Consider the following 18,345-nt stretch of genomic DNA (forward strand, 5'->3'; position numbering starts at 1 on the left):
GACAAAGGTATATGGATTCAACGTTTTGAATTTCAATTATGACACGTTTAAATATCTGTTGAGTTTTTAATGGAAACTTACAAATACGTTGAAATATTGTTTAATTATTTATTAATTTATTTCGAAATGTATTAGTTTTTAGTGTAATTGTAATTACTTTTAATTTCTAAAAAATACCATTAATAGATACTTATTACTTATATTTACAAAAAAAAAATTTAATATATAAAATCGCATTTATTCTATACAGTATAGCGATATACAGTATATTTTACAATTTTCTTGCATTATATTACATGCCTAAAAATCTCTCTCTTTCTCTCTCTCTGTCTCTCTCCATCTCTCTCTATCTTTAGGGGCGGAGCCTCTCGTTTCTCGTGTCTTTCTGCTGGACTCGTCATCGCATCAGTCTGATAAACACAGAAGTTGCACATAACGCTTCGTTGTAGCTGAATAAAATAACGCTTCATCTCGTCAAACACGCAGCGTTTCTGTTTATCGCTCAGCGCCATAAAAAAGAAAAAAAAACTTGGAACATTCTCCCGTTTTTTTCTTTTTCTTTCTCTTTTGGGAGTCGCTTCATGTCTGTTGGCCGAGAGAACACGAGGGAAGCATCGTGCTTTAAGAGCCCATAGACGCTCTGGTGAACTTTACATTAGGTTGGTGCAGCTTTTCGGTGTTTTATTTCGTTTCAACCGTTGAGTTGGGTGGAACTCTCGCCTCTGACGTCACGCGTGTGGCCCCGCCCCCATCATCCCGTTCTCCATAATTACATGTTCTGAACTTCGGTAAGTACACCACTATAAAACATACACGTTTAATTTATCACTTTATTTATCCGAAATATTGTATGTGATAGAAGCTGTTTGTGTTGTGTGTGTGTGTGTACCTACTATAACTACTAAAAATAACTTTAATAAATAAAAGTTAATAAATAAATACCATTCTAATTGTAGCTCTCGACAGTTACCTATGTATATGACTTTATTAATACAATTGTCTGATTGATTTTATAGTTTAAGCATGCATAAATCATGCAAAAGGAAATTAAGCAGTTTTACTATGATAAAACCACGTTTGTTTTCTGTGAGGGTTGTGATGTACATGTTTTTTGGCTGTGTCATCTATAATAAAAAGGTGGCCAAAAATGAAAGATTAAGTGAATATTTGAATTAAATGTTGGCTTTGATCATCCTGTAAGTGTAGAATTACCCTTTGGCTCTGTTTGCAGACATTTGTAATAACATGCTATGTCCATAAATAATATTTTCTGTGTTATTGTCAGCATGTCAGTTAAACAATACTTGGTTCAGTAATAGCAGCTCTGTTGTTCCTGAAAGTGAGTCTGAGTTTCCTCTCTTAACCGTCTCTATATTTGTGCTTCAGACCGCAGATTCTGCAGAACACACTTCTGCCAAATGTTTTTATGGTCACATTTGTTCTTTTCCATAATGTGTGTGTTTTCTGACTGAACTGCATATATATATCACAGTCTGGCAGTATAAATGACTCTAAAAGCTCTTGCATGTATATAATATTCTACATCAGTGTAACGTGACTCCACTGCACATGGAAATCATGATGTGTTTGTGAACTCCTGCAGAGCTGCTTCCCCACCTGTCACTCACGGGTAACCATGGCGACCCGAGGCCACGCCTCCAGCTCGTTAATGAGCAACCACACCAAAGAGCGAGTGACCATGGCCAAGGTCACGCTGGAGAACTTCTACAGCAACCTCATAACACAACACGAGGAGAGGGAGATGAGGTAGAAACACCGAAATAAAGAGTGCTACAGCTGCACAAAGAGCTCTTTATTCTCCCCAGCGGCCCAAAACAGGCTCGAGTCACACTTCAAGCATGATGTTAAAGAAGCATAGCGCTGAATCAGTGATCTGAAGCGTTGTGCTCTGTCAGTGGAGCGTAAGATCATTCCTCTGTGGTGAAACACTCTCTTCCTGTGTTGCTCATTTACTCTGTGTTTACACCATTCTGAGTTCTGCGCTAATATCGACACGGAATGAACTTTCCAACCTGTTGACTTCCATAATATGAGAGATTATTAGTGTGCTGCACAGTGTCCCCTGAATACTACCACTTAGTGTTTAAAATGAATATTTGACTTATGTAGTCGTCTGCATATTGCAGAAATATGATGAGAAAGGTTTAAGTTTTCATCTTGTAATTAGAACATTCTGTTGACAGGCAGCAAAAACTGGAGAAGGTGATGGATGAGGAAGGACTTCCTGATGAAGAGGTAACAGACGCACACTTCACACTAAGAACAATAACCATAACTATATCCAGAATGATCATGATAACTACAACTGCAATCGTAGCGAAATTTATAACGATAACTAGAATGATAACAATAACTGTAATCATAATGACATTTATGACAATATCCAGAATGATAGTTACCTACAACAATAAATGTAATAATAACTAGAACGTAATGATAACTAAAATCATATCTTTAATGATAACTATAATGATAGCAATAGCTATAATGAAAACTGTAATAATAACGTTATCTGTACCGATAACTGTAATCATAACTAGAAAAGTAATGATAACTAAAATTGTAATATCTGTAATGATAGCAGTAGCTGTAACGATAACTGTAATCATAACGATATCCGTACCGATAACAGTAATCATAACGATATCTCTACCGATAACTGTAATCATAACGATATCTGTATCAATAACTGTATTCATAATATCTTTATTAATAACTATGAGGATAACATTTGCTGTAAAGAAAACTGTAATAATAACGATATCTGTACGGATAACTGTATTCATAACTAGAACAGTAATAAGAAAATTGTAATATCTAATGATAGCAATAGTTGTACCGAAAACTGTAATCATAACGATATCTGTATCAATAACTGTATTCATAATATCTATCAACAACTAATATGATAACAGTTGCTGTAAAGAAAAGTGTAATAATAACGACATCTGTACCGAAAATTGTAATCATAACTAGAACAGTACTGATAGCTAAAATTGTAATATATGTAATGATAGCAGTAGCTGTAACGATAACTGTAATCATAACGATATCTGTATCAATAACTGTATTCAGAATATCTATCAATAACTATTATGATAACAGTTGCTGTAAAGTAAACTGTAATAATAACAATATCTGTACCGATAACTGTAGTCATAACTAGAACAGTAATGATAACTAAAATTGTAATGTCTGTAATGATAGCAGTAGATGTAATGATAACTGTAATCATAACGATATCCGTACCGATAACTGTAATCATAACGATATCTGTATCAATAACTGTATTCATAATATCTATCAATAACTATTATGATAACAGTTGCTGTAAAGTAAACTGTAATAATAACGATATCTGTACCGATAACTGTAATCATAACTAAAATTGTAATGTCTGTAATGATAGCAGTAGATGTAATGATAACTGCAATCATAACGATATCTGTATAAATAACTGTATTCATAATATCTATCAATAACTATTATGATAACAGTTGCTGTAAAGTAAACTGTAATAATAACGATATCTGTACCGATAACTGTAATCATAACTAAAATTGTAATGTCTGTAATGATAGCAGTAGATGTAATGATAACTGTAATCATAACGATATCTGTATAAATAACTGTATTCATAATAGCAGTATTAATAACTATTAAAGACACAGTTACTGTAAAGAAAACTGTAATCTAAACAGCATTGTAACTGATAACTATAATGATAATGGTAATTATAAAGAGAACTGTAATCATAACAATATCTGTACCGATAACTATAATGACAGCATTAGCTACAATAATTACTGTAATCATAACTATGACAGCAAAAGCTTTAATGAAAATTGTAATCATAACAATATTTGTACCAATAATGGTAATTATAATGATATCTGTAACAATAACTGTAATGACAACAGTAGCTATAACAAAAACTGTGATCAAAACTACATTGTAACTGATAACTATAATGATTATAGTAATTATAATGAGAACTCTAATCATAACAATATATGTACCGATAACTATAACAATAACTGTAATCATAACTATGAGAGCAAAAGCTTTAATGAAAATTGTAATCATAAAAATATTTGTACCAATAACTATAATGATAGTTATTATAGTGATAGTTAACAGTAGCTATAAGGATAACTGTAATCATAGCTATATCTGTACCGATAACTATAACTTTAATCATTATGATAACTGTAACAAAAAAGCTAAATGATAATGAAAACTGTAAACAAACGATATCTCATAACAGTAAGCTTCATGGTAACAATACCTATAATGATAACGATATTTATAATGATAACTGTAATCATAAGTATAATTGTAACTATAATGATAACGTAATGCTAAGTGATACACAATGTCTACAATGATAACTGTAATCTTAAGTATAATCGTTACTATAATGATAATGTAAATGATAATGATAACTTAATCATAACGATAACTAGATTAGATTGTCATTGTTCTTATCGTGCATCAGCTTGAAAACATTTTTTTATCATTGTGACTGCGATTCTTTGTATCGACTTACCTTAGTTAGGTATGTTAGTTATTGTTACAGTAAATTAATATATAAATGTTGTCATATGTGTATGTTTCCCAGAAGCACATGCGCCGCTCCCAACACGCTCGTAAGGAGACCGAGTTCCTGCGGCTGAAGAGAACCAGACTGGGTCTGGACGACTTCGAGTCGCTGAAGGTGATTGGACGAGGAGCGTTTGGGGAGGTGATTATGATAATGAGCGCTGATGAATCTCTCTGTGTGTGTGTGTGTGTGTGTGTGTGTGTGTTATACAGTAAACAAGTGTGTTTCTGCCGTCTGCAGGTGCGTCTGGTCCAGAAGAAAGACACCGGACATGTTTACGCCATGAAGATCCTTCGTAAAGCCGACATGCTTCAGAAAGAGCAGGTGATGCCTAACGAGTGTGTCGTTAAAACATCATGATCACACCATGAGTAAATTATGTTAATGCAAATAGAGAACAAATTATTAACAAATTAAATGAAGCTAAATAGTGATTTAATTATTTTATTTTATTTTATTATATTTAATATTTGATGTTATTTAATTCTGGTTATTTTTTTTTATAATATAAAATTATGTAATTTTTGTTGTTTATTTTTTGTGTCGGTTTTGTCATTGTATGTCATTTTGATTTTTGTTTAATTGTATTTAATTAGGTTATTTTATTTTGTTTTATTGTATTTAATTTGGTAATTTTATTTGTATTATTTATATCATCCCATTTTTGTTGTAATCTTTTTTTTTTTGGTTAATTTATTTAAGTAATTTTTTTGTCTTACATTTTATTGTCATTTTTTAAATTTGATTTTATGAATTTTGCATAATTTTTATTTTATTTTCTGTCATGTCATTGTGCCATTTTGTAACTTTTGTTTAGTTTTATTTTTTTACATTATATTTTGTGATTTGAATTTTTAAGACTTTTATTTTGTGTTTTAAATTTATTTATATTGAATTTTCCAAGATAAAATTGAATTTGTTTTATTTTATGCTTTCAGGTGGGTCATATCCGGGCGGAGCGGGACATCCTGGTTCAGGCAGACAGTCTGTGGGTGGTCAAGATGTTCTACAGTTTTCAAGACAAACTCAACCTTTACTTACTCATGGAGTTCCTGCCCGGAGGTGAGAGCGTTTGTGTAACAGACGTGTGTAACTCAACTAGATTTCAGATTACACTTTTCTTCAGAATCTTTCAAACGATTCATTGAAAGAGAACTGACTCGTAAGATCAGTTCGATTTGATTCTTTTCTATGAATCATTGAATCAAGAGTCCAACTATCAAGAATGAACGATCAAAGTCTGAGCGATCTCTTGTGTTCTCCAGGAGACATGATGACGCTGCTGATGAAGAAGGACACACTGACCGAGGAGGAGACGCAGTTTTACGTAGCTGAGACAGTTCTGGCCATCGACTTCATCCATCAGCTGGGCTTCATCCACCGAGACATCAAACCAGACAACCTGCTGCTGGACTCCAAGGTCAAGCACCCTGACAGGAACAGGAAGTGACTCAATAACACACTTCCCGTGCCCTCTTCTGCTTTCACAGCACTTCTCTGTCAGCGAAGCGTCTGATTGGCTGAGAGCTGTGCTTCATTACCTGTGTGTTTGTGTTTTAGGGTCACGTTAAGCTGTCTGATTTCGGCTTGTGTACGGGACTCAAAAAGGCACATCGGACCGAGTTTTATCGCAACCTGAAGCACAGCCAATCAAACGACCTCAGTGAGTGAACAAAGCTTCAGGCTAATCGTAATTCTCTTTTCGAGCGCAAACTCCCATAGACTTCCATTCAGGGCGTGAAAACTTTTGCACAACAATTCCTATAGACTGAAGCCTATGATAACACGTTTAAACATGATAGCAATGTGTTAGCAAAATGCTAATTCACGTTAGCCATGTGGTAAAACATGACAGAAACATGTTTGCAACGTGTTAATTCATGCTAGCAACATGTTTAAAGTTGTTAACAAAATGCTGTCATGTTAGTTACATTTTAATATCTTTCTCTGAGTAAAATTTTCAAACTTTGAATTATTTGAAACTTTAGATCTGGTTTTGTGAATATTCAGTATTAAATGTGTAATTTGCGCGTGTTTCTTGTAGCGTTTCAGCACATGAACTCGAAGAGGAAAGCCGAGACGTGGAAGAGAAACCGGAGGCAGCTGGTCAGTGTTAGCGGCGGCTTCATTAGCCCGTTTAACCCAAACAGGAAGTGATGCGTTATGTTGCTCCGCCTCTTTCAGGCCTTCTCCACGGTGGGAACGCCGGACTACATCGCGCCGGAGGTCTTCATGCAGACCGGATACAACAAGCTCTGTGATTGGTGGAGTCTGGGCGTCATCATGTACGAGATGCTGATTGGTAAGAAGCTAAATGTATGCAAATTAGATTGCGAACCGTCAGAATATTTTTTTAATAAAAACTATTTCAAATATATATTCAATCAGATCATTGCATTGTTATTGCGTTGTAGTTTCAGTGTCATACTTTTCGCACAGATTTTGTTGACATTTCATCATAGATTCGTAAGTGCTTCTTTCAAACTATTTAACAGTTAACGTTGTTTAAACGTTGAAATACAACTAACATATTTCAAACTCTCACTATCCTGAGAAATCAGCCAATCAGAAAAGAGTCAGAAAATCGAGACTAGCATCGTTGTGGTTTCTGCAGGTTAGCGGAGGCTAGTTGGTTAACGCTAGCTAACAGTAGCTAGCTGCTTAGCATCAATTACTTTTTGCTTGTTTTGTCAGAAAACAAAATCAATAGCTCTAACAGGTAAATTAAATAATAAAATTTATTCTTTAAGTCGTTACAGAAAATTGTGCATTGCATAAAAATATTAGTAATGTTAATGATGTTAAAGGTGCTGTAGGGAACTTTTGAAAAAATACATAATGACAATATGGGTCATTATGTCCTGACAGTAGAATATGAGACAGATAATCTGTGTATAAATCAAGCTCCTCTGGCTCCTCCCAGTGTCCTATTGCCATTTGCAGAAACTCCATCGCTCCCGGTAAGAAACAACCAATCAGAGCTGCCTTCCGTAACTTTGTTTGTGTTCAAAATGTAGAAAAATGTATATAATAAGCGAGTACACCATGAATCCATTTTCCAAACCGTGTTTTTAGCTTGTCCTGAATCACTAGGGTGCACCTATAATAAGTGTTTATATTCAGACTATTTTAGATTGCTTCGGGGATACCGCGGCGGAGTAACCCAGTACCTTTGTGATTCTTCATAGACATAAACAGAGAGAAGTAGTTCCGGCTACGATGTTCTTCCGCAAGACGCAAGCAGTTCTGTTTATTAACCGCTAGAGCGTCAAAAGTTCCCTACCGCAGCTTTAAATGGCATCAAGAAGAAAAAAATAATTCAATGAGTGGTTTAAAATAAACTGTATCAAGAGAGAAAAATATAAAAAATACATTTTTATAAATAAATTATTAAAAAATGACTTACACCACAATGGAAGTATTATTTAAAAAAATATAAAATAATGCTTTAAATTAATTACATTTAAAAAGGTAAAATGCTATTTTAAATATTAAAATAAAGTATTTTATAAAGAAATTAATTTTATGCTTCGAAATAAATTGCATGAAGTTGAAAAAATATTTTCTAATTATGAAAATAAATTAATTAAAATAATGTTTTAAAATGAATTAAAATGAATTACATTAATAAAGAAAAAATATGCTTCCAATTAGAGTTGTTCCGATTCCGATACTAGTATCGGAAATATCTCCGATACCACAACAAATTCTGGCATCGGCATCGGCGAGTACATGAACCCATATACCGATCCGATACCATTTTCTTAAAAAAGACCTAGTTATGACCGCAAGCTTTGCCTAACCGCTGCACGGTTCTTCTTCGCTGCTCAAAATGCATTGAAAACACAGGAAGTTGTGCTGTGTTGCCACAAGCAACCCCTGTTTAGAGCAGCGAAGAAGAAATGAAAACGCGTTAGCAGCCCTGATCTATATATGACTGGATCACTCATCACATTCTAAACTGCCAAAAGACAGTGAAGCCGCTTCTATATTATAGATCAGTGGTTAGCAGTATGTCTCTGTAGTACCGGTAGTTACAGACTCTCGAGTATATTCAGTACCGGCAACTGCGTTCAGTCGCTTCCGTGTAAGTCAAAGCGCAGGGCTCCAGACAGTAGCCGAATATATACTACTGTCTGTGAATATTAAACTGCAAAATACTATTTAAATATTACTCCCGCAAAATCTACATCTCTGTGGGTGACTGGCACAGATGCGCGAGAGCTCGCTGTTTTGTAGTCTCTGCTGTGTGTCATGAGGACACGAACGCATCAACCGTCACTTCATGAGAATTTACCGTTTCATTTGAGAATACTGTCATATCATAAACACAGACACTCAAAGATCTTCATGGCAGCCCATTAAAATAAATGTTTGGTTTACATGAGTAAATTGACAATATATTAAGTTACTGTTGTAGCCTACAGTAATAATAATACGTCTCTATAATAATAATAATTATGCCTAGATGGTTGCTTGTTTTTTACTTGTTTTGTTGTAAAGAGATTATCTGATTAATAGATCTTTTTTTATATTCCTAGACTTATTTGTTGCAGTTTTTTTATACAGTTATATTGTAAAACTTAAATACCTTTTTTAGTTTGCGGTGTTAGATTTTTGGCTGCATTTGAAGTTCTTTTTTGCATATGAAAATAAATAATACTGTCAAATTCATGTTAGATAATAAAAATACTGTAATAAATACAGTAGTTCACCATGTATTTGTTCATGTTTTATTGAGGGATCTGTCTGAAGCACACCATAAAAAGAATTCTAGCAATTTACACAGGGCTAGTAGTATATACAGCTGTATATACAGATATACACCCAGGTATCGGATCAGTACTCGGTATCGGCCGATACCCTGAGCCCAGGTATCGGAATCGGTATCGGGAAGAGAAAAAGGGTATCGGAACATCTCTACTTCCAATTAAAATCCATCAAGAAGGGGAACTAATTGTTATTATTAAAATAAACGAATTAAATGATTTTTTTCAAAATAAATGACATAAGGAATTATTTTTAAAACAAATTTTCAATGAAATTGTAATTATTAGAATATATGAGTGCTTTTTATTAAATTAAAGCATCTCTAAGACACGTGAAGTGTGTGTGTGTGTCTGTACTGATGAGTGTATGCTTGTGTGTGTCTCTGTGTCTCTCTCTCTCTCTCTCTCTGTGTGTGTGTAGGCTACCCTCCGTTCTGCTCGGAGACTCCTCAGGAGACGTATAAGAAGGTGATGAGCTGGAGGGAGACGCTGGTGTTTCCTCCCGAGGTGCCGATCTCGGAGCGAGCGAAGGCTCTGATCCTGCGCTTCTGCTGTGAGGCGGATCATCGCATCGGAGCGGCCGGAGTCGACGACATCAAGAGGAACGGCTTCTTCGAGGGCGTGGACTACGACCACATCAGGTCTGAGCGCGTGTGTGTGTGTGTGTGTGTGATCTGATCTGACGGAGACTCTGCTCTCGTTCACAGAGAGAGACCCGCTGCCATCCCCATCGAGATCAAGAGCATCGACGACACGTCCAACTTCGACGAGTTCCCCGAGTCTGACATCCTGCAGCCGTCCAGTGAGAACATGAACACTACACCAGCGCTTCAGACCCTGACACACACACACACACACACTGGTGACACGACTTTAGTGAGTTTAGTGGGCAAACAGAGGAGTCAGAGGAAATTATTAGTTTCATTAAATGTTTCCTCTTCATGTTTGCCCATTAAATTGATTCAAGCATTAAAATGATTTACTTTAATAATACAATTGTTGCCCCTTCTTGATGGAATTTATTTTGAGGCATTCATTTATTTAACTTACTTTATTGTTTTTCTTTATTCTTTATATAATTAAAGGAAGTTTAAATAATTTTAATAATTTTAAAATAATTTAAAGAAGTTAAATAAATTTAATTAATTCTTCAAAAATAAATTGCATCAAGAATGAAAAATTGTTCAGTATCAGTGTAAATGAATGCTTTAAAATTAATTATATCAAGAAGGGCAGATTAAATCATAATTATAATGTATTAAATCAATTTTAATTAGAGTAAATTAATTAAATTAAATTAATTCTTAACAATTCTAATAATTTAAATTAATCGAGGAGGGAAAGTCAATTTAATTAAATAAATGCTTCAGAAGGACAAATTAAATAATTATTAAATAAACACTTTACAATGAATTAAATCAATTTTAATTAAAGTAAATTAAATTAAATGAATTTTTAATAAATTATATCAATAGGGATAAATTAAATATTGTTAAAAATTAATTCTTCAATATAAAATGTGCAAATGCAATAATATAGTTACATTAAATTGCTCCATAAAATTAAATTACATCAAGAATGAACATTTTAAACTGTTTATATGTTTGTATCTAAACAATTAATTGAAGTAGAAACAGTTCTACATTAAAAAGTTATTAATATAACATTATTATAATAAGAACTGCCCTGTGTGCCATTTAGAAGTTTGTTGTTAATTGTAGCCTTTAATATAATAACAGCATAACTGACATGTTTCATTATTCACAGCAATATCTGAGAAATTGATGTACTGTACCTGATAAGTCTATATATATATTTATCTACATAAACACAGCCGTTCAAACGTTTGGGATCAGCAATATTTTAAAAGGTAATATTGTAAAATATAAAAGTATTAAAACACTATGAAGAAGAGAAGAGACTGTTTCCAAGCGTTTGAACGTCAGTGTGTGAATCTCCGGATGACTCGGGAGTCGCATGACGTGTGAGTCGACTCTTGTGAGTCGCGAGGCCCGAGTCTGATCGCTGTTCTGTTGTTGTGTGGAGGTCCTGCGGTGTCGAGCAGCCATCACCCGGAGTCAGACCTCAAGAACAAGGACTGGGTCTTCATCAACTACACCTACAAGCGCTTCGAGGGCCTGACGGCCAGAGGAGCCATCCCTGCCTACATGAAGAGCGCCAAACGATGAACCCCGAGCGATTCTGAAGCATTTAACCTGGATGGATGCATTCAAGCATCGTTTTAAAAGGACCAAATCAAGCAAACACATTATTAATAAAGCATGGGACTGGGAAATAAATATATGCATCGCTAATCAAGAGACGATTCAGCATGGATCGATTCAGAGATTCGCCGAATGAATCGCGAGTCTTTCTCGAGTCGATTCTAAGCTTGATTTGAACACCGCGAACATAAACAACGCTGATTATGTGGCGTACTTTCCAAAATGGCGAAACAGCAAAAATATATTAATTTGTGTTGAACGATGGGTTCGGAACAACACGAGGGTGAGTAATTAATGAAAGAATTTCCATCTTTGGGTAAACAAACCCTTTAAAATAGTGTTTTTAAATTACTAAATAAATCATACCATGTAAGTACGAACTTGAGTTTGATTGTTTTTATTTTTTATTAAAAACCGTTTTAAAGCATGAAGCCACGTTAAGCGTTTTCCTCCCGCAGAAAACCGTTATGAACGCCTTTGTATTGTGGTTAATATCTGTATGGCAGTACATGGTATGATTTATTAACAGTGTTCATTGAGTTTGATCATTAAAAAAAACAGCCTCGTTAAGCGTTGTATAATTTCTAATTAAGAGCCGTGTCTAAAACATTAGCGAACAAATCATTAATCAACACTTGGCTTGGTTTTCACCTTTATATTCTCGCCTGAAGATCACCACAATCTAGTTTTAGGCTCTTTTTCAATAAACGCGTCACTTTTGTAACTTTAGCGATTGCGAAAATTAAACTTTTTTTTTTACTACTACAAATAAAGGCCTAAAAAATCATGGTTATTGTAATTAAATCATGGAAACCACAAATTAATCACGGTACTGCTGCACTAACCGTAGTTTAACCGCGGTTTTGTAATAAAACTACAGTTATACAAATGCTAGTCAATACACGCACAAAAATATGTTTGCTACACTTTTACTATAATAAAACCAGGATTATTTTTTTTTTATTTTGGTCACACTACCTTTCAGAGGTTAAGATTTATACGTTTTTTACAATGCTGATCTTTTGGATCTTTATATTCATCAAATAATCCTGTAAAAAAGGTACTCAGCTGTTTTTAATAATAGTAATAATAATGATAATACTTTTTGAGCAGCAAATCATCATATTAGAGTGATTTCAGAAGGACACTGAAGACTGGAGAAATGATGCTGAGAATTCAGCGCTGCGTCATAGAAATAAATTACACTTTAATATATAATCAAACACAAAGCATTTATTTTAAATAGTAAAAATATTTCACAATATTAGTGTTTTTACTGTGCTTTGGATCAAATAAATCCAGGTTTGGTGAGCAGAACCTGTATTTTGTGCCTTATAACATCATTTTCAGGGCTAGAAAGCCTCACGTTTGTCCATCAGCAGATTATAGTTTTATTATGTCACGTTATGGGTGCCGCCCTTCATATCCTGAGATGTGACTGCTGCTCATGGACTCATGGATCATGTCTGGTACGATCGGTCGATTCCTCTCATCATCTGTGTTGCATGCAAACCTTATATTTTAATAGCAGTTTCTTGGAAAAAAGAGTCCCCTGTTTTCATTTTTTTTTCTCTCATCTTGCATGCGGTGCATCATTAAATATTTGTATATTGATATTTAAACGTTTTTAATTGTATCTGCCGAGCTGTTTTTGTAATCTTTTTTTCTTATAATTAAATGCAATAAAAATGTTACATGCTTTTAAATTCACTTTTTTAATTGCAAAAAAAGTTTTGGGGTCAATTAATGAAAATATAAAACTAGTTATGTCTCTATACTGGTCAAAAGTTTGGAGTAATTATGATTTTATTAATGTTTTTGGAAAAATGTACAGCATATCAGCATATTAGTATGATTTCTGAAGGACACTGAAGCTGAAAATTCACAGAAATAAATTACATTTTACAATATATTCACATATGAAACAGCTATTTTACCTTGTTATAATATTTCACAATTTTGCTGATTTATTGTGTTTTTTATTCCAAGAAATTCAGCCTTGTTGAGCAGAAAAAACAAAACCTAGGAGAAAAACATTTAAAAAGTGAAATTATTCCAAACTTTTCTGCAGATGATTTTATTGAAAACCACATAAAAATGATATAAAACGAAGGAAACACTTAAAAAGTGTTTAATAAATTATATTTACACTATTTTCTATCCATCACCTTCACACTAGATGGTGCCGTCGGACTAAAATGATTTCTAAAACAATGCAACAATGCATCTGATCTTTAATAATCTAAAAAGCCCTGAAAAAGTGACTGTTCTTTGATTAACTGGTTATTGATTAAGCAAATATAGTTTCATCCAAAGCCAAATGCAGTGCAGTGATGGCAAGAGCTTGCTCAAGGACACAACGGTGAAAAGATCTCAAGTACTTTTAAGTTCACTGAACCAGTGACGTGGATGAAATGAGTCAAAATTCAAACAAATCAATGGAATGTCTATCTACTCATGAATATGAAATGAGATTCTGAATATTAATTACGACCTCATGAATGTATGAATGAGCTGTATTAGTCTAGTCAGTGTTTCTAGTTCCGTCAGTCATTGGTCGAGGCCGGGAGGGGCGGGGCCATTCAGCCGATCTAGCTCGTCGACCTGTGGAGTGGGCGTGGCTCCGGCCCGCACAGGCCCCTCCCCCATGGCAGTGATGAGATTAGGGACGCTCCTGCTGCGGACGCACTGGAAGTCCACGTGTCTGCTCTTCCCTTCCTCTTTCTCCCAGGACAGCTGGATGAAGGGACGCTGGACGTAGCTGTAGATGACCTCGGACTTCCCACCTGGACGCCGCTTCACCTTCTCCTTACAGGTGGGGTATCCTGAGACGCACAACAGAGTCGAGTCGAGTTCTGGAAGTAAATCTCCATTCGTTTGGTCCGTTGATGAACCTTTACGATGAACCTTTACAGACTTGTTGAGGTTGTTAATCAGTGCTTTATGCTTTTAAGTCCTCATTACACGTTTTTCATAGCTTGCTTTTAAAATAATCGTTTAACGATAGAAAAACTACTTTACCCATGATGCTGTGCAGAAAATTCCACCAATTACAATAAATTGGGTCAAAATGGCTTTTAAGCTCCGCCCACTCCAGTTGAAGCTCTTAAAATACTTAAATGTATGTATATGTTTTTTTATGTATATGGCATTTCTCACGCAATGATCATTCGCAATGCTTCCAGGGATTGTAGTTCTTTCCAGTTACCAAGTGTTTTTCCCTTTTGTCCAATTTCAAAGTAGTGTTTTGCTTCAAATAAAAGTTTGTACTGTTGTGATTCGCCTTATAGCTGGTTGGATTGCTTCAAGGCTTATAATGCTTTAACAAAATCTTTTTAAAAATGGAAAAGAGCTTCCAAACCCAACAGCACTGAAAAATGTTGGTGGCACTAATGCACTCTATAAGGTTTTGTGTTGTGTTTGAATGAATCGTATGGATGTCCCTGTGTGTGTGTGTGTGTGTGTGTGTTTACCCTCGATCCCGATGCGAATGTTTTTCAGGCCTCGCTCCTTCAGCAGAGCTTTGGCGACGTCTCTGTTCTCGATGAACTTGAAGAAACGGTACAGTTTGGTGCTGTAGAGGACTTGAGAATCAAGAAAGCAAAATGTGATAGGAACTAAATATTGCGTGTAGCAAATCTAATTTACACGCATTCAGACGACATAAAGCATACTTTTTAAATGGCTGTAGAGAACATTTCAAACCAAATATGTGACCCTGGAGCACAAAACCAGTCATAAGGGTACATTTTTGGAAATTGAGATTTATACCTCTTCTGAAAGCCAAATAAACAAGCTTTCCAATTAATATGTTTCCATCCACCTATTTGTAAGTGCATTTTGGCATACAAAACACTAGAGGGAATCGCCAAGATGCATATCAATTCTGAGTTTTTTTAGTTTTTTACTCACTTTGTGAGTTTTCCTCTCCCATCGGCGGAGGGTTGTCGTGATCCCAGTCTACATTATCGTCGTCCGTCAGGACCACAATGTGGCACTCTCGTTCTCCTTCCTGAGCGCTCGCAACCATCGCCGGGACCAGCAGCTCCTCCAGGAACGCCTCGAACTGCCTCCGAGCGCCGTCATTGGACAGCTCGTGCAGGAGAGCACCTGATTGGACGCAATGGTAATGAGGTTGAGCGTTCCTCGAGTTATTTTTGTCGTAAGTACATATGTGTGTGTTTCTGTCTCACTGAGGTCTCTGCATCTGACGGTGCTGTAGTCGAAGTTTATACACAGATAGTCACATGCTTCGCGCAGTTCTGCCAAAGACAAGCCCTCCGGACAGTGCAGCACGCCGACACGGTAATAATCCTGGACGAGAGATGATGTTGCGTTGAGTTCGTGTAGAACCGAACCGGCAGTGAACTGAAGGGAATTAGGGATCATACGTACCAGTATTACTCTGAAGATACTGGCACCGATGCCTTCTGCGATCTCATATTCACCTTTAGTGTTTGGTCGCGTGAAACTGTGCTGACGTGCTCGACCGAACATCCTGAGAAACACAACGCATTAGGAACTTCATCAGGTTTGTAGAAATGTAGCATTGCTACATCAATGTAGCATCAATGGATGCTTAGCAATGAATGGGTGTCATCAGAATGAGAGTCCAAACAGCTAGTTAAAGTCATCTTAATGCTGGATTTGTTTCATTGATGAGACACTGATACAATGCTACATTTCTCCAAATCTGATGAAGAAACAAACTCACTGCGTGTGAATGTTCTTTTTTGTCTGATCGATTCCTCTAAATGTTTGTGTTCAGTACCTCCCAAGCACTGTGTCCGGGTAAGCTGTGAATACCGCAGGATCCACCACAAAATGAGTCCCGTCCACTACTAGTGTGACCCGGTCATGTGATAAAGGGCGTGGCTGTGCCGGCCACGCCTCCTTTGTGACATCAGCCCCGCCCTCTGCTCCAGCAGTCATCCTGCGGTCTATAAATTGAGATGTTAAATCACTTTTTGAGATTGTATAATCTGTTCTTCAGTTCTGGAAGTGGTGTTTTAGGTTTACCTGATTGGGACAGGCATGCACCACCTGTCGTGTGCTCCTCCGTCATGATCTCCTGGACACCTGCAGACTGGTAAGACAGTCCATATGGTGAACTACATAATATGTTAAACTCCTTAAGCCCCGTCTGACTGACCAATGGGTCCAGCTTAACCCCACAGGCACCCACTAACCCTTTCCAAACCTGCTACACACAGTTATCCAGAGCAAATGTGTCTTTAGCCATTTCTTGGAGATGAGAATACGCCGTTAAAAATCTGTTTGTTTTTAATTAACCTTCATGAAACTGCCAACCAGCTTAAAACCATACTACAATAATAGCATCTTATGTAATACCATAGTATATTTAATAGTACCTAATAGCATATTCACATACTGTACATGTAATTCCACAGAGTTTTATTAAATCACTTTGGTACATGTCCAGTAATCATGGTACTAACAATATAGTTTACCACAATAAATAAAAAGGCTCAATTTGTTGTTAAAAAACATGCAAATACCAGTGATAGATTATGAATAATATAAAGTCCCTGATAGCACGTGCATTATGGAAATGTGTTTTTAGTGCATTGATTACCATTTTTATAACCACAATTGTACATCAAATACTATGGTACATGTAAAAAGACCATGGTTAATTTGTGGTTAACAAGGTTTAACTATAGTAACCATGATTTTCTATTTTATTTAAAGTAACCCTGCTGAAGAAAAAAAACCGTTAACCCCATCACAAAATGTTTAATGGTTGTACTGGTTATAATGGTTTTAATGGAAACTGTAATGGTCCCTGTTGGTCTCTACTTGTTAAAACCAATAAATCCTAATGAAATATGGCCCAAAACTGGTTAAAGTTGATTGTCTGTAATGTTTAATGGTATCTATAGTGGAAACAATTAGAATTTCCTGTTATGTTTCTATTGTTTTGTTGTTGTTGTTGCAGGGAAACCATGGGTAATTTTCTTAAAAGTTAACCTTTTATATAAAAACAAATATATATTCATTAACCTATATAATAGTTGTTGTTACTCACCGGAGAGAGAATCCTCCCGCGCGAAGACACCGGAGACGCGACACAGCGGCGGGAGCGCGCGGATTAACCGACGTTAATCCAATAAAAGCGCGGCGCTCACGTGACGCACAGGGCGGGAAGCGCGCGCTGATCTGATCTGATCTCTGAGGACATCCAACAGCGGTTAAAACGAGTCCATGTTTACAGGTTCATTTAAAACTGGGTCACGAAGACAACTATATAAACAAGTGCTAGTCTCTTTGTATTCGTATTGTTTAAACTGCATTTATTTGTTCTTTGCGACGCGAAAATACAATTTAAAGCAGACAGTTGTCTTGAAAGTTATATTAAGACAACACAAACCTTTAAAATTACTTAATCTTTAATAATTATTAAATACACGTCACAGAAAACAGGTGAGTTGAATGTTTTGTATCAAACAATGTTCAGTTTACTCTGTCATAATGTCGAGAAATGCTGTATTCGCATTAAGTTTGATCACAGTTTTAAATCCAAATCAGTGTAAAATCACCTTAGAAGAGTCGCTTTGAAGGAAAATATGTTGTAAATTAAGTGTAGGCTACATTTAATTTATTCACATTTGTTACACACACACACACACACATATACGTCATGGAAAATCAATGTAAAATCACCTTAGAAGAGGTACTTTTCAAAAATGTTTTGTTGGGAAATATA

At 35.6% G+C, this 18,345-nt stretch overlaps 2 protein-coding genes across 3 annotated transcripts; one reads left to right on the plus strand and one right to left on the minus strand.

The window, feature by feature from the left end:
- Positions 1-379: 379 nt before the first annotated feature.
- stk38b (serine/threonine kinase 38b) lies at positions 380-13,530 on the plus strand. The gene is made up of 13 exons (XM_052590013.1): positions 380-788; positions 1,604-1,767; positions 2,205-2,256; positions 4,643-4,765; positions 4,865-4,948; positions 5,563-5,686; positions 5,890-6,044; positions 6,185-6,287; positions 6,669-6,730; positions 6,809-6,926; positions 9,815-10,034; positions 10,101-10,195; positions 11,440-13,530. Exons 2-13 carry the CDS (start codon positions 1,637-1,639, stop codon positions 11,580-11,582), a joined length of 1,410 nt encoding a protein of 469 aa, XP_052445973.1. The 5' UTR covers positions 380-788; positions 1,604-1,636; the 3' UTR covers positions 11,583-13,530.
- Positions 13,531-13,679: 149 nt separating this feature from the next.
- Positions 13,680-17,770, minus strand: kctd20 (potassium channel tetramerization domain containing 20). 2 transcript variants are annotated; one of them, XM_052590014.1, is made up of 8 exons: positions 17,668-17,770; positions 16,638-16,704; positions 16,390-16,558; positions 16,014-16,116; positions 15,812-15,932; positions 15,531-15,728; positions 15,092-15,202; positions 13,680-14,443 (listed from the first exon to the last, which is right to left on the minus strand). In XM_052590014.1, the coding sequence occupies exons 2-8, from the start codon at positions 16,681-16,683 to the stop codon at positions 14,169-14,171; spliced, it is 1,023 nt and encodes a 340-aa protein (XP_052445974.1). In that variant the 5' UTR covers positions 16,684-16,704; positions 17,668-17,770; the 3' UTR covers positions 13,680-14,168. The 2 variants fall into 2 exon arrangements, with proteins under 2 accessions (XP_052445974.1, XP_052445976.1); XM_052590016.1 differs by lacking the exon at positions 17,668-17,770 and having other exon boundaries at positions 16,638-17,344.
- Between the last annotated feature and the right edge of the window lie 575 nt (positions 17,771-18,345).

The sequence above is a fragment of the Carassius gibelio genome, chromosome B22 (genome assembly GCF_023724105.1).
Source record: "Carassius gibelio isolate Cgi1373 ecotype wild population from Czech Republic chromosome B22, carGib1.2-hapl.c, whole genome shotgun sequence".
NCBI classification, from domain to species: Eukaryota; Metazoa; Chordata; class Actinopteri; order Cypriniformes; family Cyprinidae; genus Carassius; species Carassius gibelio.

Bases quoted from the DNA above. Each gene is read 5' to 3' on its own strand.
- stk38b (XM_052590013.1), top strand. From the start codon at position 1,637: ATGGCGACCCGAGGCCACGCCTCCAGCTCGTTAATGAGCAACCACACC. The intron at 4,949-5,562 runs GTGATGCCTAAC...TTATGCTTTCAG, and splicing joins ACATGCTTCAGAAAGAGCAG to GTGGGTCATATCCGGGCGGA. The intron at 6,731-6,808 runs GTCAGTGTTAGC...CGCCTCTTTCAG, and splicing joins AGAGAAACCGGAGGCAGCTG to GCCTTCTCCACGGTGGGAAC.
- kctd20 (XM_052590014.1), bottom strand. From the start codon at position 16,683: ATGACGGAGGAGCACACGACAGGTGGTGCATGCCTGTCCCAATCAG. The intron at 16,117-16,389 runs GTACTGAACACA...TGTGTTTCTCAG, and splicing joins CCGGACACAGTGCTTGGGAG to GATGTTCGGTCGAGCACGTC. The intron at 15,729-15,811 runs GTGAGACAGAAA...GCGTCCAATCAG, and splicing joins CGTCAGATGCAGAGACCTCA to GTGCTCTCCTGCACGAGCTG.